The sequence below is a fragment of the Ovis aries genome, chromosome 2 (assembly GCF_016772045.2).
Source record: "Ovis aries strain OAR_USU_Benz2616 breed Rambouillet chromosome 2, ARS-UI_Ramb_v3.0, whole genome shotgun sequence".
Classification (NCBI taxonomy): Eukaryota; Metazoa; Chordata; class Mammalia; order Artiodactyla; family Bovidae; genus Ovis; species Ovis aries.
In genome coordinates, this window is record NC_056055.1 from 186,793,184 (window position 1) to 186,820,899 (window position 27,716).

Consider the following 27,716-nt stretch of genomic DNA (forward strand, 5'->3'; position numbering starts at 1 on the left):
AGACTGAGACACAGGATACAGATGTTAAAAAAAACCCACAGGCCCAAAACACAGGCACTTACACTGGGCCCCACCACCAGAGTGTAGCGCCCACCTCCCCTGGACTGCAGTGTCCTGTGGCAGGCCAGGAATCTCCCGGCCTGCACCAATGACTCATCTGTCTCAGGGGCGTCCTCCAGCCCCCAGAGGAGGATGAGGTCACTGCCACACAGCCCCATCCCATCCCCCAGAGGGGCATGACTTTAGCCCGAAATATTCTGTTTCTGTCCTCCTTGTCTTGCCTTCAAAATTCTTTCCCTTTCACACTCAGCAGATGGGATGCCACCCAACTCAAGACTCATTCAATAAAGCTAATTAGATTGTTAAAATTTACTCAGCTGAATTTTGTGGGGTTTTTTTGACACAAACCACTCAGGGTAAGTGCTGTACAGGCGAAGAGAGAGGCAAAGCAATGAGAAAAACTAGATGGTGATATAGGTATGCCTGGTTTTACTGAAAGACACTCAAAATAGACCAGACAAGTTGGGGGAGGAGAGTGAGAAAAAGTGTGGGCCAACCTCTTTCATGAAGTCAGATGCAAAATTCCTCAACAACGTAATGACAAACCAAACTGTACACAAAGAATTATACACTATGACCAAGTGGGATTTATTTCCAAGTACGAGAGAATAGTTTACCATTAAAAAAAAAAAAAAAATCAAGCAATGTTACTCACAATATCATCAGGCTCAACAGAAGCCAAAGAAGCATTTTGGGGGGAAAAACCCCCAACAACCCTAAAAGACATCCAGATTAGAAAGTAAAAAACAATCTCTAGTCACAGATTAAATGATCTTATAAATAAAAAATCCTAAGGAAGCCACTGAAGGGGAAAATCAAGAGAATAAACAAGTTGAACAAGACTGCCAAATACAAGATCAAATATAAAATTCTACTGTATTTCTATATACTGACATTAAACAATCCAAAAATAAAATGAAGAAACAATCCCATTTACAATACCACCAAAAAACAAAATACGTAGGAATAGAATGAAACACCCAGGAATAAATTTAACAAAATCAGTGCAAGACTTGTACACTGAATACTACAAAACACAGTTGAAATAACTTCAAGACCTAAATAAACTGAAACTAGAAGGCTGAATGGTGTTAAGATGACAATATTCCTTAAAATGGTCTACAGGTCCAACACAGTCCCTATCAGAATCCTACAATCCATATGGAAGTTCAAGGAACCCAGAAGAGTCAAAACAATCTTGAAAACACCACCACTGAAAAACTCAAACCTCAACCCAAATGTCCTTCAACTGATGAGTGGATAAACAAAACATGGAATAATTATAGAAAGAAATAAAAATAAATGAAATGAAAAAATAAAAAGAAATGAAATACCAATATATATATACCAGGCAGAAGAACCCTGAAAACATTATGTTAAGTGAAAGAAGCCATACACCATATGATTCCATTTATACAAAATGTCCAAAACAGAAAAATCTGCTGTTTTGCAGAAGGTAGGCTGTCAGGGACCGGAAGGAAAGGGAAATAGTTAGTGCTAATGGGCACAAGGTTTCCTGGGGCTGATGACAATATTCTGGGATTAGACAGTGGTGATAAGTATAAGATTTTCTGAATACATGAAAAACCAATTTTAAAGGGGAATTCTTTTGGTATGAATTATATCTTAATATTCAAAATAGGCTGATGATTTTGGAAAAAATTCTAGCACCTAGCTGTGATAAAAACTCAGATAAACAGGAATCAATGAGCACTATCAAAAACCTACAGTTAACATCAAACTAAGTCATGAAAAACCTAGGACTGGGAACCAGGCAAGGAGCTCCATTCTCACCATTCTTACTTTAAGCTTCCAGCCAGTGCACTTAGGCAAGAAAAGGAAAAGAATACACATCTGAAAGAGACAAAACTGTTCCTGCTTGTAGATGACAGTGAGTAAACATCTTACTGATCTCCCAAAGTTACTGAAGACAGACTTAAATTATTTGGGCTAGGAATTCTAAAGCCTTTATACATACACCCTAGATTATTCTATTCTGGCTCTAACAATTAAAACCGTAAGAATACGAATCAACAGGTCTCTCTCATTTTACTGCGCTCTGCAGACACTGCAACGGTTTTTCCTCCCTTCCCTCTTTCCTTCCTCCTTTTTTTTTTTCACTTGAAGGGTTTGTGGCAAACTTGCAACATGCAAACCTACTGAAGCTACTTTCCCAAACAGCACTTGCTCACCTCGTGTCTCTGTCACTTTTCCATTGCTAGCACTATTTGTTATGGTGATCTGTCATCAGTGATCATTAAAGTCACTATCTTAAAATGATTATGACTCACTGAACGGTCAAGGTGATGGTTAGTATCCTTTTTTAGCAATAAAGTATTTTTTTAATTACAGTACATACGTTTCCTTTTTTTTCAGATATAATGCTATCACACAGTAAAAACAACTAGTTTGGTGTAAATATAACCTTTATAAGTGCAGGGAAATGAAAAACTTCACATGATCCATTTTATTGCAATATCTGCTCTATGTTAGTGGTCGGGAACCAAACCCACAGTATCTCCTAAGTATGCCTCTACAGTAAAAAGCTGAACAAGTCTCTAATAAATTTTGAGTTAAGGCCTTCTTACACACTGTCTTTTTTAAATATAGATGCATAACAGAACTGTTTTCACCCTCAACCCTACCTCTATACCACATACATACACATACATGGACATACACACACATCCACATTCCACAAAAATAAGGAAACTGGGGGCAATATTCTTACTGATACAATTAGATTAAAACATTGCTGAGAATTACCCAAAGCCACAGGATTCATATTGTCATGTTCATTAAAACTCATAGAATAGGGACTTCCCTGGCGATCCAGGGGTTAAGACTCTATGCTTCCAATGCAAGAGGCATGGGTTCAGTCTCTGGTGGGAGAACTAAGATCCCACATGTCATGTGCAGTGAAGCCAAAAATAAATAAAAATAAATTAAAAGAAAAAATCATAGAATGTTCAAAGTATACATGAATCAATCTACCATGTTGTATGCCTTAAACTTATATTGTCCTTATACAGTGCATGTCGATTATTTCTCAATAAAACGGAGGAAAAGATACTCATAAAGTGTGTGTATATATTTGTGTGTGTGTATTAATATATGTATGTATAAGTATAGATCTACATACAGAGAAGCCTGGTTAGGGGAGCTAGGGTTGGAAAGTTAGGTCTCTAGGGTTGGAAAGAATTGAAAAGGACTCTGAGCTGGGAGAGATTGGGGGCAGGAGGAGAAGGGGACGACCCAGGATGAGATGGCTGGATGGCATCACGGACTCGATGGACGTGAGTCTGAGTGAACTCTGGGAGGTGGTGATGGACAGGGAGGCCTGGCGTGCTGTGATTCATGGGGTCGCAAAGAGTCAGACACGACTGAGCGACTGAACTGAACTGAACTGAACTGAGCACTACCTTGACTTGATAGATATAAAATTTTCCAGGCAGGCCTCCAATGTGAATGTGATCTTTGTCCCCAGTGTCAGCATTATGAGATGCTGTCTCACATACAATAAAGTCAGGAAGCACAAACTCAGTTTCTGCCACCCCTCCTACCTCCTTGCCCAGTACTTTCTATCTTGGTGCCAGCAAGTTTTAAACTAGAAAACCATACAAACTACATAGACACACACAAAATATAAATTATGCCATGGTTAAACATAAGTTATAGAATTACAGGAAAATTAATTAGAAAAGAAAAATAACTTTGTTGGTGATAGCTAAATCATAATCTTTTTTGAATACTATGTTTTTACAAATGTACAAAAAAGAAATAAGAGGGTTAATGAAAGTGTTTTATAAGAAACAAGCTATTTAAAGACAATTCCTTACTGACAACAATGGGTATGCAAGCTGGAGTATGAGTCACAAGACCTGGATTCTGTTCCTACTCTGCCTTTAGGTACCATGTCACTCTGGGAGAAATCACTCACACTTTTTAAACAACCTCAAAATGTAAAAACTATGCTATGATCTAAGATCCGCAGCAATTGTGAAATGGCTATGATACAATGAGGTATCCAAGACTAGAAGAGTTATTGATGGCAATAGACTTTTTGATGATTCCCAAAAGGCACTAAAGATAAAGAAGGGAATAAACAAAGCTCCTATCCTCATGAACAAACAAAAAGATATTTTTGTAGTACTATACATTAAGAAGGAAAATCAAGCAGGGTGAGTGCAGAGTGCATTCCCTCACAACACTGGGTATGCTGTTCTTGATGTCTGTGTAATGAAGGGAGCCTGCAGCTGAGACCTGGATGGAATAAGAAGGCAGCTGTAAATGACAGCCAGGGACAAGTGCCTCAAGCGGAAGGAATCATAAGCACAGAGGCCCTGAAGCAGGACAAATGTAAAATGTTACAGATTAGCAAGGAGGCCAATGGGCTGGAGCCAAGAGAACTTTTGAGAACAGTACAAGATGATCTCAGAATGGGGGGCTGCACCAGACCACACAGGGCCCGCAGCACACGGTGAGCCCCTGAGCTGGGCAACCTTCAGAGGATTCTGAATGAACAAAGGACTGACATCACTTGCACTGCATTCTAAAAGGATCGCTCTAGCTGCTGAGTGAAAAACAGGCTTTGGGTGTTGGGAGAGAGTGAAACCAAGCATCTTGGTTAGGAGCTGCCACAAGTGTGCAGGTAAAATGCCACAAGGCCCTGAACCAGAAGAAGAGTAGTGGTTACATTGGGAATCTTTGGGATTGTGAATGCATTTTTAAAATAAGCCAATAAGATTAGCTAATGGATTCAGTGTAGGTTATGGAAGAAAGTCAATGACAAGATCATCGTTTCCAGCCTGGGAAGGTGGGTAAATGGAGATTAAATGCTCACATCTAGAAACGTTTAGCACAATATTAAATCCAGCTGTTCAGAATCAGCATATAGCATTCCTTGGGCTAAAAGCAAACCTGGAAAAGCACAAGTAGAATGGTTGCTTTTTCTACTCACCATTCGCAGATTGTATCATGTTTCCAGATTTTTGGACTTCATCAAATTTTGTAAAAATTACATTCAACCTGTATGAAAAAATATACATATAAACTATTAACCATCACTGTTTACAATTATATTTTATACTAATGTGAAGTTGAGTCTTACTCATTGAGAGCCATCTAATAACAATAGTAACTATGCCAACAAGAAATGAGCCATGCTTATTTTAAGCCAAGCACTGACCTAATGGCTCCAACTGAAAGATCTCCTTTAATTCTTGTAACAGCTGTATAAGAAATTATATATTATCATACCCATTTTACAGATGGAGAAATCTAGACCCCCTTACTTAAAGTAACACAGCTGGTCAGGGCGGTTCTTACTCTTGGCCAGCCCCAAGAGTAAGAACCAGAGGCCAGGCTCTCAGACATTATATTAAACTGACTGACATCTCCAAACAAAATGCATACATCATGAAAAATCTTTGTTTCTCCTATTTCTAAGCACATACTGCTGATAACTTGAAGTATAGATTTTCAGAATGCATTGATACTATAATACAAAGCCTTTTCTGTGACTTCTGATTATTTTTTAAAAATGCTATAACTTCTCTAAAAGTAAATGTTGTGACTGGATAATCTTCAGCTTAAAAATCCACGTGACACACATTTTCTATTATTGGATCACTTTTACTTTGACATTTTGAAAGCAGAAAAACTCCTTAACTAGTCCAAATATTCCATCCTAGTGACACCAAAAATGCAAGGAACTGGAATCCTACCTTGTAGGAAAAGTGGAGAAAAAAAAAGAGGCTTTTCCGAGCAAAATACAGATATATTGGAATAAGCATAAGGGCTGAGATCACAAAGTCATGCATTTTTGCATTCAAACGTGAGTCACCCACTTCAGGGACTAGACTAGAAATGTTAGCACTTTCTTACAAACCAGCCTGTCACACAAGTTCTAATCACTTCAAACAGGTTTGATTTCTTTTCCAATCTGGATGGAAGCCGTTTGGGAGAAGGGATGAGACCTGTATCATCTTTGGTATTCTGTGCACACCAAGCATCGTCATGCAAGAGGGCGACGTCACCACATAAGAGGGCTGGTACCTGCTGCTGCCCCCCACCCTAAAGGTGGAAAGCTAGGTAGTTCACACACTCTAGGGTCAGCTCACATGTGCATTCATTCACTGGGCCAGCACTGAGCTAACTGGGTGCTGAGACTGGAAAGTCCCTACCATCTAGCGCGCCTATTTACCTCTACTTCCTTCTAGTCTACTTACCCTGTGACATTCTAAGATACAGAGGACCCAAGGTATCAGCAGTAGACAGGTAAAATGAAGGAGGTGAGCCAGCCTGATGCACTGCCGCTCCTGCTTCCCATCTCATGACAGACAGTGATCTGTTCAATCCATCTCTCCAGGGAGGCCTCTCCAGATGTACCCTCAGAATCCTCCTCAGAACTGCTCCAGACAGCGATCACCAATGAATCACAATGGGCACTGAATTAAAGATCTATTTGTCATCCCTGGACCAGATGAGTAACGCTACCACTCCCTTTCTACTCCAGGTTTCACTGAAAATCTGGCAAGATGTCTTAGAATCAAGTTCTTATGATGTCCATCACCTTCCCTTTTCTAATTACAAAGACTCCCAGTGGCTTAACAAGCCCATAGATAATGTCCCTATACAGGTTGCCGGGGCCTGCCCTGACCAAGTTACCACTTTGTTGAGTCACAACTATACTCTCTGATGTGAGCAAGCCTGCAAGTCTGCCCAGCAGGGACAAAGGAGATCTCCAGCTGGTTTTCCCTGAAATCACTGGGAGGGGGTGAGGATTTCTTCCATTCCTAGGAGGGTATTCACCATTATCCATGGCAACTGTGGAATAATGGCGTCAGTGACTACAGTCATAAGGTCCTGCTGCTGCTAAGTCACTGCAGTCATGTCCGACTCTGTGCCACCCCAGAGATGGCAGCCCACCAGGCTCCCCCATCCCTGGGATTCTCCAGGCAAGAACACTGGAGTGGGCTGCCATTTCCTTCTCCAACTGTGGAAGCATCTGCAAACTCTATGCAGACCTCAGGTGATGTCTACTCACTGTGGCCACATTACCCATAACCAGCAGGCCCAACAACCAGGCCTGAAAATGCTAAATGATTACCACTGTTGGCACCTGCATCTTAATTCAGAGCTACTTCAGGCAGCCAGGCACGCCTCCCCCCTGCTCTCGTGTTCCTGTCTCAACAGCTGCCTTGTTCACTGCTCAGTAATGCCTGCACCATGGCTCCTGTCAAGACGGTCGCCTCCAGGGAGCAGTCATCTGCCTTCATGACAGTTCGACACCAATAAACCTCCCTTAAGAATGGCTTTTGTCTACATGCTCTGAGCACAGCTATACAAAATGCCTCTTTTGGAACCTATCAATCTGCACAAGTCTAACAGGTGACTTTTATACATTCAGAGACACTGAATACATAGCTAATGATTACCTGCTGAAGCCACCAATTTTTGGCACTTTTTAAATCTTTGGATCGGAAATATAAAGTAAATTTCTTCACTAGTTTGACAAATAATCCAATACCATTTTTACCCTGGTTTTTCTGAATTTAAATTTTATATTTAACTCAATCCAACTGGTGTTTATTTTACTGCAAAAGTGTGATCAAATTATTCCATCTTAGAATAGCTTATAATTTTAAAATAATGTCCTAAAAGCAAATACTAGCAATCTCATGGTAAACAAACTCTACCTATACATTCAGCTTATAACTGGCTTTTCAGTCTGCTACTTTTAAATATAAGCAGGTAACCAAGGATTATGATACATCAGCAAAACTTCTAATATGAAAAAGAGAGAATAAACTGAACACAAAGATACCCCAAAACTTCAATTTAGAGAAGAGACTATACAGTCCATGGAATTCTCCAGGCCAGAATACTGGAGTGGGTAGCAATTTCCTTTTCTAGGGGATCTTCCCAACCCAGGGATCAAACCCAGGTCTTCCACATTGCTGGCAGATTCTTTACCAGCTGAGCCACCAGGGAAGCCCAAGAACACTGGAGTGGGTAGCCTATCCCTGCTCCAGAGGATCTTCCCGACCCAGGAATTGAACCAGGGTCTCCTGCATTGCAGGTGGATTCTTTACCAACTTGGGCTATCAGGAAAGTGAAAGTGAAGTCACTCAGTCATGTCCGACTCTTTGTGACCCCAAAGACTGTAGCCTACCAGGCTCCTCTGCCCATGGGATTTTCTAGGCAAGAGTACTGGAGTGGGTTGCCATTTCCTTCTCCAGAGGATCTTCCCAACCGAGGGATCGAACCCGGGTCTCCCATATTGTAGGCAGACGCTTTACCATCTGAGCCACCAGGGAAGCCTGAACAAGTCTGGAGACCCTTAAAAATCCCCATTCCCAGAGAACTGTCATTTTCTGATGATCTGTCTGGCATATTCCTAAACCCCCATTCACAGGGCTTGCCTTTACCTGACCTCACTCAGAGCATGCTCAGTGAGAGATCTTTCTTCCTGAGGCCACAGTCAAAAAGAATTCACAACTGTTTAACATGGCAGATGCCTGAGATCGCAATAACATTCCAGGTAAGGAAACTGTCAAAAAAACTTACAAGGAAAAACTGGAAGAGGAGACGTTCTCAGGAAACTCTGAGAAGCTCTGACAAATTCCTGGGAATGTACAAGATCACATACATGGGCAAGGCTGTGTGTATGCCCAAGAAGTATTACAGCATTAATGTCTCATCTCTGGTTGACCTTAAGACTCTGCACAAGCAGCAGTAAAGAGATCTAAAGGCAGAAAAGTATAAACTGCTTGCCATAACACTGAATAGCTACTTTGGATCTCAAAGTATGAAAGTATGTTCCAACACAGAGAGCCTTCAGCAAAGGCAATGAAAGGGAAACTTCTAATCATCAGCTGAACACTAACCCAGTCAAGCAGAGAAGACAATAGTAGCCACACACAACCAAATATACAGACCTTATAGAATTATGAAGTCACTAAGTAAGCAGTGAGCAACAAAAACGGTAAGTACCAACAACAGCAAGCCTGAGGAGAGGTGAAGAATGTGATTTTCAAAATTGTCACAATGCATAATCTTGTGTTCAGTTTCAACAAAAAACTTAGGAGACACATAAAGAAACAAGTAAATACGGCCCATACACAGGGGGAAAAAATCAGTCACAGAAACTAACCTTAAAGGACTACCTAGATGAGTATTTGAAATCAACCACTATTAATATAGTTAGGAAAATATAAGAACCAAGGTCTCACCAAACAGAGAATATCAATGTAGAGATAGAAAACCCAAGATAGAATCATGGAAATTCTCAAAATTCACAGACAACTGAAATTAAAAATTCACTAGAGGCTCAACAGTGACTTGAGTGATCTCAGAGAACAAAGCAGCAGCAAACTTGAAGATGAGTCAATTGACACTATCATGTCTGAAAAACAGAAGAAAAATGAATAGGAAAAGGTAATAATAAACAGAGCCTACGAGACTATCTTCTTCTTATACCCACATACACTCAATGAGAATCCCAGAAGGAGAGGGGAAAGGAAAAAGGACAAAAAGAATATGTGAAGAAATAATGACCAAAAATGTTCCAAATTCAGGAAGTTCAACAAGCTTGCAATAGGATAAACTTATAGAGATTCTAACCCAGACACATGAAAAGCGAAGTGCTGAAAAGAAAGGACCAGGAGAAGGACTTCCCTGGTGGCACAGTGGATGAAAATCCAACTGCCACAGCAGGGGCTACAGGTTCAATCTCTGCTCTGGGAAGATTCAACATCCTGCAGAGCAATGAAGCCTGCGGCCCACAACTACTGATCCCTTGTACTACAACTACTAAAGCCTGCGCACCCAGAGCCTGGGCTCTGCAACAAGAGAAGCCACTGCAATGGGGAGCTCATGCACCACACCAAAGAGCAGCCCCCACTTACTGCAGCTAGAGAAAGCCCAAGTGCAGCAGTGAAGACCCAGCACAACAAAAACTAAATGATTTTTTTTAAAAAAGACCATGAGAATACTTTGAAAACAACAATCAAGAAGCCATCTGTCACAATACATGGGCTCCTGAACAAGACTAACAACTGATTTTTCATATAAAACAATGGAAATCAGACAGTTGTGGGAATATAAATCCTAAAACTAAAAATCTCAACCAAGAATTCTATACCCAAGAAAATTACCCTTCAAAAAATGAAGCAGAGAAGTCTCTCTGGACCAAAGGTATTTCAGTCTTTACATGAAGCCATACTACCAATATAATAAAGTGCAGACCTGGGTAGTAGGAGAATATGAAGAATTTCAGACATTTCTCAATAAGCAAAAAATAAAACAACAGACTCCTTCAACTTTAAATGAAAGAATACAATAGCCCAGATTCACATGAAGATATAAAGAACACCAGTAAAAGTTCAGTCAGCCTTCCATATCTATGGGTTCTACATCCAGGGAGTCAACCAATGGTGGATCAAAAAGATTTTTTTAAAGTTTTAGACAGTTCCAAAACAACACCCTGATGCTGGGAAAGATTGAGGGCAGGAAGAGAAGGGGACACCAGAGGATGAGATGGTTGGATGGTATCACCGACTCGATGGACATGAGTTTGGGTAAACTCTAGGAGTTGGTGATGGACGGGGGGCCTGGCATGCTGTGGTCCATGGGGTCGCAAAGAGACAAAACTGAGCGACTGAACTGAACTGAAAACGAAAACTTGAATTTTCCACATGCCAGCTACTATTTACATAGAATTTACATTGTATTAGGTATTGTTATAAGTAATCTAGAGACGATTTAAAGTATACACATACGTTATACACAAATACGATCCCAATTATATAACAGACTCACACATCAATGGACTTCTGACATCCACAGTGGGTCCTGGAACCAATCCCCAACAGATAACAAGAGGTGACTAATACTACAAAGGTAAATATAAAACACGGGCTTCCCTGGTGGCTCAGTGGTAAAGTATCTGCCTGCCAATGCAGGAGACTTGGGTTCAATCCCTGGGTCGGGAAGATTCCCCAGGGTTAAAAATGACAACCAATATTCCAGTATTCTTATCTGGGAAATCCCAAGGACAAAGAGCCCTGCCAAGCTACAGTCCATGAGGTCACAAAAGAGTCAGACACAACTTTGCGACTCAAGAATAACAAATACAAAACATAGGTAAATATAAAATACAGTACAATTTTTTTTTAAATTGTTAACTGTACCCTGGTCCTACATGACTTAAAAGGACACTTACACAAAGCAGTAATTAGAAAACTATATGCTGGATAGCTTATAATGTACAAAGATGTAATATGCATAAAAAGAACAACAGAGGAGAAGAAAACAGAGCTATGTAGGAGTAAAGTTTTTAATTCTAAAATTAATAATAATAATTCAAATTAGACTGCTATAATTTAAGAATGTAAACTGAAATTCCCAGAACAAACACTACTAATTTCATTTAAAATAGCAGGAAAATTAAACTGGCACACTAGAAAGTATCTGCTTATTACAAAATAAGGCAGCACTGGAAAGAACAGAGAAATAAAAAAGTCATGGCATATAAAACACAAAGAGCAACATAAGATAACAGAAATAAAGTCTACCTTATCAGTAGTACATTAAATATGAATGGAATTAAATACTTCAATTAAATGACAAAGATTTTCAGGCTCAATAAACAATCAAGACCCAACTGTATTCTGTCTACAAGAGATTTCATTTCAGTCACAAAGACAAAAGGGCTGAAAGCAAAAGGATATAAAAAGATAATCCACGGAAAAAAGTGTTCGAAAGAGACCTAGGGTGGCTATACTAATACCAGACAGTATAGACTTCAAGACAAAAAGTGCTATCAGGGACAAAGAAGGACATTTTACATTGACAGAAGGATCAATTTATCAGAAAGACATAATTATAGGCATCTAAGAACAGAGCCCCCAAATACATGATACAAAAAGGTCGAGACCCTGGTTCGATTCCTGGGTCAGGAAGATCCGCTGGATAAGGGATAGGCTACCCACTCCAGTATTCAAGGCTTCCCTCATGGCTCAGCTGGTAAAGAATATGCCTGCAATGTGGGAGACCTGGGTTCAATCCCTGAGTGGCGAAGATTCCCTGGAGAAGGGAATGCTACCCACTCCAGTATTCTGGCCTAGAGAATTCCATGGACTGTATAGCCCATAGGGTTGTAAACAGTTGGACATGACTGAGCAACTTTCACTTTCAAGAAGAGAGCCTCCAAATATATAACACAAAAAGTGACAGAATTGAAGAGAGAAGTAAGTCAGTCATCAGTATTAAGAGATGACTTCGATATTGCAAGTTTCAATAACAAGAGAATACAGATTCTTATCAAGTGCACCTGGAACATTCTCTGGGACAGACCACATACTGGGCCATAAAACAAGCTCCAATAAATTTCAAAGAACTAAAACCATAGAACACAGGAATTATGATTTATGACTATAACAGGATAAAAGTAGAAATGAATAACAAATAGAAATAATGTTGGAATATAATAGAACAGCCCTAAAAACAAACAGGTCAGATGAAAATAAAAGGGAAATTAGATAATACTTTGAGATGAATGAAAATGAAAGTACAACATACCAAACGAAATAAGCCAGCCAGAAAAAGACAAACACAATATGCTATCACTTATGTGTGGAATAAAAATAAAACTAGTGAACAAAACAAACAAAAAACCAGACTCACAGATACAGAAAACAAACTAGCAGTTACCAGTGGGAAGAGGTAAGGATGAGGGATAATATGTAGTTGGGGATTAAGAGGTACAAGCTCTCTACTGGCAGTTGACATATCTTGTATTATAACATCCCAAGAAGTCCACAGTAAAACCATTAGAACCAGTGAGTTCAGCAAGGTTGCAGGATTCAAGATCAATATAAAAAAATATATATATATAATCTATATATATTAATGATGAACCATCTGAAATTGAAAATAAGAAAAGAAATTCTACTTAGAATAGCACCCAAGAGAAAACACAAGGAATAAATTTAACAAAAGAAGTGCAAGTCATGTCCTCTGGACACTACTGAGCAATCATTTAAAGTAATTAAACACTTCTAAAAATGGAAAGACATTCCATGTTCACGGATTGGAAGACAATGTTATTAAGACGGTAATATTGCCCGAACTCATTACAGATTCATTTCTTACCAAAATCCCAGGTGCCCTTTTCAGGCAGAAATTGACAAATACACCTAAAATTCACAAGGACATGCAAGGCACCCAGAATTGCCAAAACAATCTTAGAAAGAACAAACTTTGACTTCAAAATTTACTACGAAGTTGCATGAGTCAAGACAATGTACTACTAGTACGACGGGCATATAGATCAATGGAATGTAAGTGAACGGAAAGAAATCTTTACATTAACGGTCAGTTCATTTTCAACAAAGCTCCAACAAAAATTCTATGAGGATCAAAACCACAATGAGAAACCCATTAGAATGGCTATTTATCAAAATGAGACAGAAAACAACAATTTTTGGCAAGGATGTACGCTGCTGACAGAAACCCAAACAGGTGCAATAACTACAGAACAGAACAGCAGTTCCTCAAAACACTTACACAAAGAATTACCCCTTGCTCCAGCTTCTAGACTATATACCCAAAGAACTGAAAGCAGGGAGTGGAACAGGTATTTACACACCCAATTTCACAGCAGCATTACTCACAGGGCAAAGCTAAGAAGTTATAAATGGGAGAGAAAAACAAGAGGATCGGAGGATCAACCAGTCCAAGAGGTCATTACAAGGAAACCTGCCCAGAACTAGATGACATGAAGTTCCGTTGTGAAAGGCCCTCCAAATGCATAAGAAACTAGTCTCACATAAGGTCTACTATCAAGTTTCAGATCAACAAGGAGAACAAAGAGAAGCAAGTGACCACACATGACCAGAAAATCAGAATGACTATGGACTTCTCACTAGAAACACTGAAAGCTGGGACTCAATGAGGGAGGGAGGCACATTAGCTTCCACATTTTGGATGAAAAAAAGGACTTGTAACCTAGATTTCTAGACCCTGACAAACTATCAGTATCAAGAGAGAATAAAGATATTCCCAAACTCAAAAAACTGTTCTTCTCCACGTCTTTCCTCAGAAAGTTACTGGTGAGGGAGAAAACCAAGAAAGACGATGTCTCCAAGAATCAGTAGGCGCACCTGCCGAGAAAGGTGTGTGCAGCCCCAGGAGGATGATAAAGCAAAAGGCAGAAGAGGGGGCTGGTGTGGACGGGAAGGCAGGCTCAAGGAGACGCACCTGACTTGGCAGTATGTAGACAGCCAAGCACAGGAGATGCAAATAGACAACTACACAGGTGAAAGTCAGACAAACCCCGGGAACCCACAGGGTGGAGGTGGGGAGGGGGGAGGCAAAGTCATCACGGTTCACCAGATATAAACAATGAGCTGTGAACGGCACGCACAGTGACGGCAGAAAGCCAACAGTGTCCCAATCAAAACGCAGACAGGACTAGCTTTGGTGGAGGTAGAGGGTAACTATACCTGAGGGAGGGTAGGAGGACAGAACTGAAATCCACCCTTCATAACGTGAAGTAAAATTCTTAAGAGTGACAAAAACTGAGAAATAGCAGTACATGCACAGTACTCAGAGACAAAGCAACAGACACAAGAGAGCCAGTAAAAACAGCTGAAGGGTTTTCCTCTGAGGAAAAGTGGCAGAAGAGATAAGAAACTGCCTTTTTTTCAATGTATCTTGTAAATCTAGTCAACCCTCTCTGTATGAATGACTTACAGAAAATAAAATTTAGAAATGACAGGGGTGGACTTCACTAGTGCTCCAGGGCTTAAGAATCCGCCTGCAAATGCAAGGAACACGGGTTTGATCCCTGGTCCGGGAAGACCCCATGTGCTGCAGAGCCAACAAAGCCTGTGAGCCACAGCTACTGAGCCCATGTTCTAGAGCTCACGCTTTCCAACAAGAGGAACCACCCCAAGAAGCAGCCTGAGCGCTGCGACTAGAGAGCAGCCCCATCCCCCACAACTAGAGAAGGGCTTCAAGCAGCAACAGAGACCCCGTGCAGCCAAAAAATGAATCTTTTAAAGAAAGAAACGAGAGGGGTGTTACAGAGCACATTTCTCATCTGCTTTTGCCCTGGGCCCTCCCTTTTAACACCAAAGTTTTAGCAAGCAAATTAAAACCAAAAATAAGAAAGCTTCAATTCTCCCCTTTACAATCATTAGATGATAATGTCTAGTGAATGTTTGCAAGGTTTTTATAAACAAATACTATGAGAGCAATATTCAAAACTTCAGGCTCACAAAGAAAGTTCACCAAAGAGTTAAAATGCATCCAACGACATGTTTAAGCTCTATCTAGAATGGCAATCCACTCCAGTACTCTTGCCTGGAAAATCCCATGGACGGAGAAGGCTGGTAGGCTGCAGTCAAGGGGGTCACTAAGAGGTGGGCACGACTGAGCGACTTCACTTTCACTTTTCACGTTCACGCATTGGAGAAGGAAATGGCAACCCACTCCAGTGTTCTTGCCTGGAGAATCCCAGGGATGGGGGAGCCTGGTGGGCTGCCGTCTATGGGGTCGCACAGAGTCGGACACGGCTGAAGCGACTTAGCAGCAGCAGCAGCAGAACTTAAAACTATCATCAGATTTAAAGCAGCTGCTGTTTCAGGAGCTTGGTTCCCAAATGATGGTTCCAGAAGAAATTTCACACCAGCAATCATTTTACCAAAGCCTCACAAATTAAATCATACCATATGGAATAGAAATATTTTCTGGCATATACAGAGGGGTGACAGTGAGTGTCCACGTGGGCAGACAGCATCTGTCTGTGAAGGGAAGCCTTGGACAGTAAGTGACAGGAACCTACCGACATTTTCCTTAGATCCAGAGACATCTCACAAATATCCTACTGCGATATGGCCTCTTAAAATGGATAGTGAGAAGTGAACCGTGTAGGACTCGGTTTCTGAACACATCATGCATGTGGACTGTGAAAACAATACGTGTAAAACAACAGAAAATGCCCAAACACTATGCTGACTGACATTCACAGCGCAGCTGTGCTGAGACCCTACACAGGGGACACCCTCCAAGATGGAGATTGGGCTGAATATCTCCTCTCTCTCCCCTGGATGAAAGTGACGTTAGCCAACAGATGACATACTCAAATAAGAATGGAACACATGGCCCCAAAGGATGATTCCAGCTCCTTCAAAGTGAAGCTGAAGAATACGCAACTCACTCTCCTTTGTGAAATGGGCAAAGAAAACTGCTGCCTAAATCAGATCACTCTTACTACATCAGTTAGCTGACATGAGAAAGGCATCCTTTTTCATCATGTATTTTATTTCCTAGAGACATAACTAATCTTCTTCTCAAATACAGTACTCACTCAATGAACAAACTCATGAGAAGATAACATTTTCTCTTTTTCTGCTGCATTGCACGGCATGTGGGATCCTAGTTCCCCAACCAGGTATCAAAATTGTGTCCCCTGAAATGGACACGTGGATTCTTAACCACTGGACTGCCAAGGACAGCTGCTAGAGGACAACATTTTTTATTCCAGGACTAAAGGCAAGTTTTAGAAAACATTAAGCAAATTCCTCAATATTTTGTTAGTGCTATGGAATCTTGCCAAGCTAAAGACTCTTCTATGCTCATGTAACAACAACAAAAAACCTATAATGATGTAAAAGAAGTCTAGGATACTCAAAGTATTCTAGCCGGCCACCTGGAGCCACACAGAGCAGAGGCTGTGCTTTCCAAATGATGGAAGGAGATTCTTTCTATGACCTATTCTATCTGGACTCCTCCCCATCAAAATTGAGGTGACAGTCAGAGCTTCTGACCCTCATAGTGCAAGGTTTTATGTAAGTGTCTTGTAATAAATATAAAGATAAATGAAGTTTCCGATTCTTCCAGTCAAGTTTTATAAAGAACTAACAGCCTAGTTCTTCAAGCACTGTGTCTGCCAGCTTTATGACAATGGCTATAAAGCTGTGGGTCACTTCCTTAGGCTTACCCTCTCCTTTCGGTCCAGAATTTGAGGAAGGATTTCAGCTAACATGAGACAGTGGAAACTCTCATTCCTAACCACAGAGGTACTAACTCTTCTGTTACTTCTTTTTAATCTTTTTTTTTCTTTGTTTAAGAGAGTAGAGTTGACAGTGGGGGAAAAAACCAAGACTGGGAGTCTGCAAGAGAAGGCTCTAGCCCCAGCTCCAGGACCTTACCTAACTCACTCTGTGGAGTCCCTAAGACCAGTCCAGGTTTCACGAGTCACTGGGAGGACTCAGGGCCTCGGCACAGAGTCACACTGACAGCTGTGATTATTACAATATAAAAGGACAGAAAGGAAAATCAGCAAAGGGGTGAGGACCACAGGAAACTAGACTCAAGATTCCTGGAGTTTCTCCTGGTGGAATCACACAGGACATGCTCAATTCCCAGCCACAAGCCAGGACAAGATGCATGGAATGCTGGCACTAGGCAAGCTCATTAAATCTGAAGGCCAGGGTTTGTGGGGCTGTTCACCCAGCACTGCCAAAGGCTCCACAATGCCAGCGTCCCAACAGGAAGGCAGGTGGGCAGCCACGCCCGGGCCAGACTCCCGACCCCCCTGTGGACGTAATGTGGCAGCCCCACATTCTAGTGTCCAGGCAGAGCCCAGGCCGACCCCACGTGCAGGCCTATGTAAGGACGCCTCGGTCTGCAAGGTGACTCGCCCTCCGTGCCCACCTCGCCAGACCTCAGTTTCACCATGTCACGTGCCCAGCTGCCAGCTGCTGTAGCAACCGCTGAACATGACACAGGAATCCCATGGGCAAGACAGGCCGGCCATGGCCTAGGCTCACCATGAGGCACTCAGCATGGTGACACCAGGCCTTGGGCAGGAGAGGTTCTCACGGCCCGAGACCCATTTCCCCAGCAATGATGGTGACATCATCACTAACTAGCCCCTGCTTCCCTGCAGTCTCCAGTTTTCCCTAAGAGCCTGGTCAGTACTTTGTAGTTCTTCTCCCTCCCAAGTGTTCTCACTATATATCCAGAGACTACAAGGTGGAGGTTCATAAAATACAGGAATTAAAAAGCCCTGTTCTCACAGACTACCTTCATGTAAAAAACATGAGAAGTAGTTCTATTCTTGTCTGTTGACCCTGTCCACTGCAAGGCTTCAGTGTAAATGGCTGGTGTCCACCACACTAACTGCTGACTCCTACCCCAGGGCTCGTGGATCACGCTGTCTGCTAGTACAGAGTATCCCCAGCACCTTCTACTGTTTTGTAGTGCTTTAAAAAAAAAAAAAACAAAGGCCCAGGGACCATGATGAAAGCAACACTGGGGTCAGATGTGACACTCAACAAGGAAGGATTCCCCCCTCAAGTGTCACTGGCACCCTGACTGCAGGGTCAGTCACCCACTTCCATCACATCCAACTGAGGGACGTCACGACAGGTGGCTCCTGTGTATCTCAATATTCTGCCCCAGATGGAGATGCCCAATACTCTGCAAGCTCATCTGTGGAATGGACAGAGAAAATGAAGCACAGAGTATCAGCTTGAGCCCTGACTTTCTAGCTGGGTCATGTCTCCAGTCACTTCCTGTCACTGGGCCTCAGCTGTCCCCCTGAGCACAATGACAGGTCCAGATAAATCACTTGGTGAGTCCCATCCAGGCCTAACTTCCCAGGGTTTTCATATTACTTTCTCCCAATTAGACAGTCAAAAGGTTTAAAATTCATTTGGTATAAAATTTCTACATCATAGTTAAAAATCATAGATAACTGATTTTTCATTATTTTTAAAAGTCTGACAACAGAAACACCTGTGGACTCAAGGGGACTCTCGATATGGTAAGACAATAATCTCCTTGCACTGGAGACTTGGATGTTGAAACTGGCATTACTAGCCAGAAGGCTAACATCTCAAAGATGTCCAGAATTATCACTGATATATTTCTATCCAGATTTATCTGGGAAAGGCTTCATTCAAACAAATACATTCCAAGGACCCAAGATACCAGGTTCCATGTACATACGAAGTGTAGAACCACATGAACCCAGAGAATGCAAAATCTTTCAACACCAATCACTTTTAAATATGCTTCTAAAAACAGTCTGTAGCATGGGATCAGGTCAGATGTCTGGGTGAGAAAAGTCTTACTTTTGAGCAAGTGGAATGAAAGGGGACCCCTGAGACATGATCTGGACAAGATCACCATCCACCAATCTTCTCACCATATAGTCTTTCAAAAACAATTACCCCATAACAAAATAAGCAGTGCAAACCAAGATGTTAGCTGAGAAAGAAGAGGGAAAGAGCAAGAGAAGGAAAGCGTCCGAACTCACCGGGACTGCGGCAATCCTTTCTTACTGAGATCTGCCCTCACACGTTCTCCTACATGTCTGTAAATTTCCACTAAGCTGTTTATTGCTGCATCTCGAACCTAGATACAAAAGAAGAGATCTTACAGCTGCTCTGTGTCATTCCCCAGCGCTTCCTGCTGCGGACACAACAGGCTATCCAACACCCCAAGTTCATCACCCACTCACCGACGTGACTCTGAACACAACCCCTTAGAGACGTGGGATGAGACAAAGCCGTGCTTTGACAGCTCTGACTCTGCGGGCACAACTCCAGACAGTATGGAAAAAAAATTCAGATCCCAACCCTGTGTCCATGTTAAAGTCAATACCCCTTAGTTCTTTTCATCCTTTATGATGTCTGGAAACTAGAAATTTCAGACCAAAGTGGAAAACACTACAAACAAGTGAATTATTCTAAAAAACACACACACACACACACACACACACAAAACCATGTAGCATTCTGGATGTAGGCCAATTAAACAAATACTTGGCAACAGAAAAGTTTGGTAAAGGTTACACAGCACCTGAATTCAAGAAGTGCAAAGTTCTAAAAGGTAGATGGGAAAAAAGTCCATAAATTCTACATTTAATACAGGACAGGATGTAATAAATGTTATACAAAAGAGTACAGAGAGCTCACACAGCAGAGGGGACTGAGCACACCAGAGGATACCAAGAAACAGTTTATGGAAGAGGAAGGAACCACTTAAAATGTGCTTAGAAACAGCATTTCAGGAGGAAGAAATGAGATGAGACAGGCTCCAAACAGGTAACTAGCCAGTGCGGAGGCATGAAGGCAGAGCAGCGCAGCATAAGCTTCAGCAGTCTGGCCAAACACAGACGGGGGGGAAAGGTCCGGATAAATAAGGCTCCAGAGACAGAATGAACTTTATTTAAAAAAAAAAAATAAATAACAGAAAATGGGGGAATTTGAATATGGACTGTATATATACCAAACATTAGGCTGGTGCAAAAGTAACTGGGATTTTGGATTGCTGAACTTTGCCATCTGATATTGGAATACATTCTTAAATAAATGTGGTTGTGTTATACATCATTTTAATGCACATTTCTCACTTTGTTTAATTGCTAATTTACATATTGTTTATTTTAGACTATATAAATGATGTTACATGAAAAGTAAATTTGAGTGATTTTTTATTTGAGTTCAAAATGGGTTGTAAAACAGTGCAGACAACTTGCAACATCAACATCACATTTAGCCCAGGAACTGCTAATGAACATACAGTGCAGTGGTGGTTCAAGAAGTTCTGCAAAGAAGACAAGAGCCTTGCAGATGAGGAGTGCAGCGGCCGGCCACTGGAAGCTGACAACAACTAACTGAGAGCAATCATCGAAGCTGATCCTCTTGAAACTACAGAAGTTGCCAAAGAACTCAACATTGCTAATTCTGATCATTCAGCATTTGAAGCAAATTGGAAAGGTGGAAAAGCTCGATAAGTGGGTGCCTCATGAGCTGACCGAAAATAAAAAAAAAAAAACAACTTGTTTTGAATTGTCGTCTTCTCTTATTCTATATGACAACAAACCATTTCTCAATTGAATTGTGATGTGCAATTAAACCCCTGGAGAAGAAAATGGCAACCCACTCCAGTATTCTTGCCTAGAGAATTCCATGGACAGAGGAGCCTGGCAGGCAATTAAAAGTGGATTTTATACAACAGCTGGCGATTGACCAGCTCTGTGGTTGGACTGAGAGGTAGCTCCAAAGCACTTCTCAAAGCCAGACGTGCACCAAAAAAAGGTCATGGTTACTCTTTGGTGGTCTCCTGCCCATCTGATCCATTACAGCTTTCAGAATTCCAGTGAAACCATGACATCCGAGAAGTATGCTCAGCGGATGGAGGAAATGAGCTGGAAACTGCAATGCCTGCAGCTAGAATGGGCCAACAGAATGGGCCCAGTTCTTCTCCACAACATGCCTGATCACATGCTGCACAACCAAAAACTCAAAAGTTGAACAAACTGGGCTACGACGTTTTGCCTTATCCACACGTTCACCTCACCTCTCACCAACCAACTACAACCTCTTCAAGCATCTCTATAACTTTTTGCAGGGAAAACACCTACAAACCAGAAGGAGGCAGGAAATTCTTTCCAAGAGTTCATCAAATCCCAAAGCATGGATTTTTATGCTACAGGAATAAACAAACTTACTTCTCGTTGGCAAAGTATGTTGATTCCAACGGTTCCTATTCTGATTAATAAACGTGTTTGAGCCTAGTTATAGTGATTTAAAATCTATGGCCCAAAACTGCAATTACTTTTGTACTAACTTAATAGTTTATCAATGTTAAATTTCTCATGTGAAAACATGTGATTATATAAAAATATCTGTTATTATATAGAAGTAAAAAGATCATGTGTGCTAGATACTTTCACATGGTTCAAGAATAAAAAGTATTTCTCTGTGTATATGTGTGTACATGTGTGCATAAGTATTCATATAAAACAAATGTGACAGAACGTTAAATGGTAAATATGGCTGTTCACTATACTACCCTTTCCATTTTTCTACAGGTCTAAAACTTTGCCAGTAAAAAGGTGGAAAGAAAAAGAAAATTTTAATCCAATGAATTCAAGGCCAGCCTGTGGGGGGTACCCGGGGGAGGAGAGCAGGTACAGACAGGAGAACAACATGATTCCAGATTTGGTCTCAAGCAATGAAATCAAAGAAACAGAGAGTGAAGGAAAGAGGAAGGAAGTAGGAATACGAACAATTTACAATCCTGAACACTGCAAGTCACCCTATGATTAACAGTAGTGCATGACAGGTAATTTTACTCACATTTTTTCCCTTGTGATAGATAGGCAAATTCCAGGTTCTTGCTATCTTCTCACCTAAAACCTGATGCTATGTACCGAACTGTGTATGTGACACCCCACCACCACCAGTGCCAGCCCCCGAAAAAATTCCTCTATTGAAGCCCAATGTGAGTGCAGACAGAGACAGGGCCTGTGAAGGTTAAATGAGGTCATACGAGTAGGCCTGATACGACAGGAGGGCTGTCTTTGTAAGAGAGATGCCAAGAGAGCTCTCTATGTCTGCAAAATGGGATGAGAACCCTCACCAGAGCCGGCCATGCTGGCACCCTGATCCAGGACTGCCAGAAACAAATTTCACTTGTTCAAGCCTCCCCGTCTATGGTATTCTGCCATGGTAGCCTGAGCTTAATAACAGAGACTACCAGACTATTTTGGAAAGGAAAAAATTTCTGATGTCAGGAAACATTTTCATATTGAGACATGCACATCTTACAACAGCAGTCAATGCCACTGTCTGAAATAATGACAGGTGCATCACCACTGCTTACTTCTAATCATGGCATCTGCTCAGAGCCAGAGCAGGTCACACTGGGGAAACTCTTTAAAGAGCAATCAATATCCTGTCTGCTACTTACAAGTCCAGCTGTAAAGAGTTTAAGGGATTTAGTGGAAAAATGACTAGCTTTCTAAGTGGAATAAGTCCGACAGAGAAAGGCAAACACGGATATCACTTATATGTGGAATCTAAAAAACACAACAAACTAGTGAATAAACCAAAAAAGAAACATTCGGATAGAGAAAACACACTAGTGGCTGCCAGCAAGGAGAGGGAAGGGGGCAGGGGCAATACAGGGGTGAAAAGGGGGTTATTATGCGACTACTTGGAGAAGGCAATGGCAACCCACTCCAGTACTCTTGCCTGGAAAATCCCATGGATGGAGGAGCCTGGTGGGCTGCAGTCCATGTGGTGGCTGAGAGTCGGACACGACTGAGTGACTTCCCTTTCACTTTTCACTTTCATGCACTGGAGAAGGAAATGGCAAACCCACTCCAGTGTTCTTGCCTGGAGAATCCCAGGGACAGGGGAGCCTCGTGGGCTGCCATCTATGGGGTCGCACAGAGCCGGACACGACTGAAGCGACTTAGCAGCAGCAGCAGCATGGGACTACTATATGAAATTGTGTGTGTAACTTCAGAAAACTGTAAAGCACTATAGAATTCAAAGAATCACTCATTCATTCAATCAATCAACAAAATTACTAGGCTCAGAGTCAAAGTAGCCCTCAGGACCTACTTGGCCATTTAGAGACTATGTAACTTTAGACAAAGTATTTTAATTCTTTTAATCTCAATTTCCTCCTTCATAACTGGAAGGTTGCTTTGGGGTTAAAAAAATAATGGATTCAATTCAACAAATATCTGACTGCCTATTAGGTACCAAACTAGGGTGCCACATGGCCCAGGCAGGTAACACGATGGGCAGAACAGGGTGGGAGGATGAGGACCCAGGACCCCGGGAGGGGACCCCGAGGGCAGAGGACAGGGGAATGCGGCCTCAGGCAGGCAGCTGCCAGCATGCCACCAGCTCATGGCCATGGGGGCACACATACTGGGGTGCTGCAAGTACAGCTCTGCCTCATCCTCACTCTTTGCAGAAAAATCAGAAATACACATCTCCCAAATGTAAAACTGTCCAAACTCCAAAAGTAAAAATCACCCTGCAGACACGTGTATAGACACACACACATCTGTAGGCTGAAATTCAAGTTCAGGCCAGCTGTTTGTGCCCTGTGGTCCTGAATACGAAGCACTCAACACAATGGCTGGTGGAGCTGGTATTATCTACATCTTTCAGACTAACAACCTTAGCCTTTAAATAACTACTCTTCAGGCTCAGAAAGCTATGGGGTCAGTTGAACGACCCTCAATTCAAGAATCACAGAAGAGACTGTGTGTGGTACTACAGAGTACTGTAACCCAGCTGAGAAGACAAGTGTCCCTGAAGCAAGTCAATTGAGGCTGAAGGGATAAAGCAGTGTTCACCTCTACATGCAACGAGGTAGGTCCCAGTCTGGCTTCTGGCCATCCGCAGGCGCACCTTGCAAAGGAACCCCAAAGCTCGGACCACTCAGGTAGCAAAAGACAAGGGCCCCAGGACGTGCCTATCACTTCACCTCATTACACACACCCAGATGTGAGTGGCAGGAAACAGGCTCCCTACACAGCCTGAAACTCAAGGGGAAACCTCACCCTCAGGGAAAGGGAGGGCCCCAGAAACTCCTGCAAAGCCAAAGTCACCCTATCCTCCATAGCAGATCAAACTCCTCAGGAAAACAGACAGCAGACGGTGCGGGGGGTGCGGGCGGGCGGGGGGTGGTGCTGAGGGCATGCAGACACAATCAATACCTCACTGCCTGAGGCCAGCTGGGCAGCTAATGAAAGTATATCAGAGGTTTCCAGGCAGAACTGGAGTTTCTCCTATCTGGCAGAAAGTGAAAGTGAAGTCGCTCAGTCGTGTCTGACTCTTTCTGACCCCATGGACTATAGCCTACCAAGGTCCTCTGTTTATGGGATTTTCTAGGCAAGAATACTGGAGTGGGTTGCCATTTCCTTCTCCAATCCGGTGAGGAACGCCCTGTTGAGCAAGTGTCTCAAGACTGCTGGCTGCCTTTGCCCTGTACTCCTAGGCAACAGACATAGGCCCTGTTCTGCAACCCACACCCCAAAGGGGGAAACTCTGACTTCAGCTAGGAAGGAAACATTTAGCTGTTTACATCATGAGTGTAAAGCCACCCCATGCTCCTGTCCCTCCCCCGAGATACAACTCTCAACCATGAGATGCGACAGGAAACCTGAGGAAAGCTTCTGGAAAACATCTCTCCACTTGGGGAAAGAAACGCAGGGAACACTATACCACAGGAGACCCGGGAGGGAAGCGTACGTGGACTGGGCATTTAATGGCACAAGGGAAGGGAACGAGCCATTCTAAAGGGGCAGGAAGCAACGGTGGTGTTGAGATTAGGTGGGGAGGAGTCAAGAACTAAACCACCTGATGGCTAAGATTTCCTTCAAAATCATCCATTCAGTACATTCTGCTTCCAAATGATGGGGTGGGGGAGCAAAAGCGATGAAAGTAAACTGGCCTTGAGTGGTCCGCTGCTGTGGCTGCATGATGGGGGGTGCAGCACAACCCTCTCTCCACTTTATCTAACCATGAACCTTTCAATATAAAAAAGCTGAAAACACGACAGGGACAGAGGAACACCACATTTTCATCTGCCAGGAGGGCCGAACACACACACAGCTGGGCTACACCCGTGCCAGGCCTGTGAGCAGAGCTGCAGAGAAGAAAGCCCAGGGGGTGGGCAGCCCAGCAGAAAACCAGGCACGTACAGGCCCGGGGACGTCACACAACTGCTACACGCCCTGCGGCCTCCCTCCTTTGGGCCCCCTTCACAGGGGACAATACGTTGTCCCCGCTGCTCTCGTGATTGAATTACTTTCAGCAGCCAAAAGCATCCTAAGCCACACAGCCTGTGTGTGGGGTCCACTGAGGAGCTGGGTCACTGTACAATGAGACCACAATCAAAGGACTCACATCCTCTGGGGCAGGAGTGTCTACAGGGTTCACCTTAAAGGTAAATCCCACTGACGTGAGGAGCCACATGCAGGACCATGCAGAGCCCTCCACCCACACCACCCCCCCACACACACCCACTCCCACACCACCACCATCACCATGCAGAGCCCTCTACCCACCCACACCCACACCCACCCACACCCACACGCATACCACCACCAGCACCAAAGGACTGAGAGCTGGATGGAAGCTGACCATAATGCTGGGCACCCAGTGCAGTGACAGCACCAGGAAGACACAACTGTTCTCAAAAGCCTGAGACGTCCACAACTAAGAGGGAAAAGCCATGCAAACAGCTCTGGAGAATCCACTCAGTCCTAAGGCAGCCCTGGGGTGATAAAGAGAAGACAGAGTAATCCGGACCTTGATGGTTCAGAGACTAGCAGGAAAGACGACAAGAAAACGTGAGTAAAGTCAGGAGCACAAGCACATGGACAGACACCCCCAGGAGGAGGGGCGCCTGGGGGGCTGGCGTCAGGGGAGCGGGTAGCATCCCCAGGGGTGGCGATAAGGCCCTCGGGCCTGTGTGTCTGCACACACTCGCTCACGCGCAGAGAAACCCTCCTCAGGTAGATGTGAACACTCAGGCTCCTGGGATGCTCAGTGTGGGAAACTCTGGCTACAGATGCTGTCTACTCCAGATGGCCGATGACTGCCCGCTAAACCTGGCCTCACTGACCCCTATTCTGCCTCCCGGGCCCAGCGTGAATACTCACATCACCTCTCAGACCAGAGTAAGCACCTGTGCCGCGCTTAGTCACTTAGTTGTGTCTGATTCTTTGCGACAACACGGACTACAGCCTGCCAGGCTCCTCTGTCCACGGGGATTCTCCAGGCAAGAATACTGGAGTGGACTGCCATGCCCTCCTCCAGGGGATCTTCCCAACCCATGGACTGAACCCAGGTCTTCCACATTGTGGCAGATTCTTTACCATTTGCTGTTGCTGCTGCCAAGTCGCTTCAGTCGTATCTGACTCTATGCGACCCCATAGATGGCAGCCCACCAGGTTCCTCTGTCCCTGGGATTCTCCAGGCAAGAATACTGGAATGGGTTGCCATTTCTGTCTCCAATGCATGCATGCATGCTAAGTTGCTTCAGTGTGTCCGACTCTGTGCGACCCTATGGACAGCGGCCCACCAGGCTCCTCTGTCCACAGGATTCTCTAGGCAAGAATACTGGAGTGGGCTGCCATTTCCTTCCCCCTTTATCATGTGAGCCACCAGGTAAGCACGTGAGTGAGGAACAAAGCGCCTCAGCCAGCCCGGCTGGCATTCCTGCTCTAAGAAAGACAGGACACCATGCAGCAAGCAGTCACAGCCTCAGAGTATGACCTGCATAAATTACTCTTCCCACAGAAAACAAAGTGGAGACAAGACATCAAGGGGGCAAAAAGGCAAAACAGTTCATGTGGTAAGTTAGAATCTTTTTAAAAAGTTGATTCTGTTATTTTTAAATTAATGTTGCACAATAAAGCATGATTCAAAAAATAAAAATATCTGAAAATCACATTTCCAATGTCAAGTGTTCTCAGTAAAGGTTGGGTAGAGGATGAATAGAAAGAAGAAAGTGGGTGCAGGCAAGAGAGACCAGCATAGCCCAGCATCGAGCAGGAATGGGCAGCACAGCAGAGCCCCCCAAAGGAGGCAGGAATGCAACTGGGATGAAGGGCAGAGACATGGAGGAGGAGAGGGCAGAAAGTGTTCAGACCTCGGGCCCTCGGAGCTGAGCTGGGGGCAGCGAGAGGAATGCAGACTTGCCCATGGAGTGCAATTCAGTTGCTGCCAGTCAAGGCTGAATCTGAGACGTTGTTCCCAGCGTACAGTCAACCCCTGGACAAGGCAGGGGTCAGGGCACCAACCCTCCACACACGC

At 43.2% G+C, this 27,716-nt stretch overlaps 1 protein-coding gene across 27 annotated transcripts in view; it reads right to left on the minus strand.

The window, feature by feature from the left end:
- The window catches only part of CLASP1 (cytoplasmic linker associated protein 1), a 272,898-nt gene that overhangs the window by 145,392 nt on the left and 99,790 nt on the right, over positions 1-27,716 (minus strand). For all 27 annotated transcript variants that reach the window (XM_060411218.1, XM_060411217.1, XM_060411213.1 and 24 more), the window contains exons 7-8: positions 19,397-19,494; positions 5,021-5,088 (exon numbers count right to left, since the gene is read on the minus strand). In XM_060411218.1, coding sequence (XP_060267201.1) covers positions 5,021-5,088; positions 19,397-19,494 — 166 coding nt within the window. The remainder of the gene's footprint in view (positions 1-5,020; positions 5,089-19,396; positions 19,495-27,716) is intronic.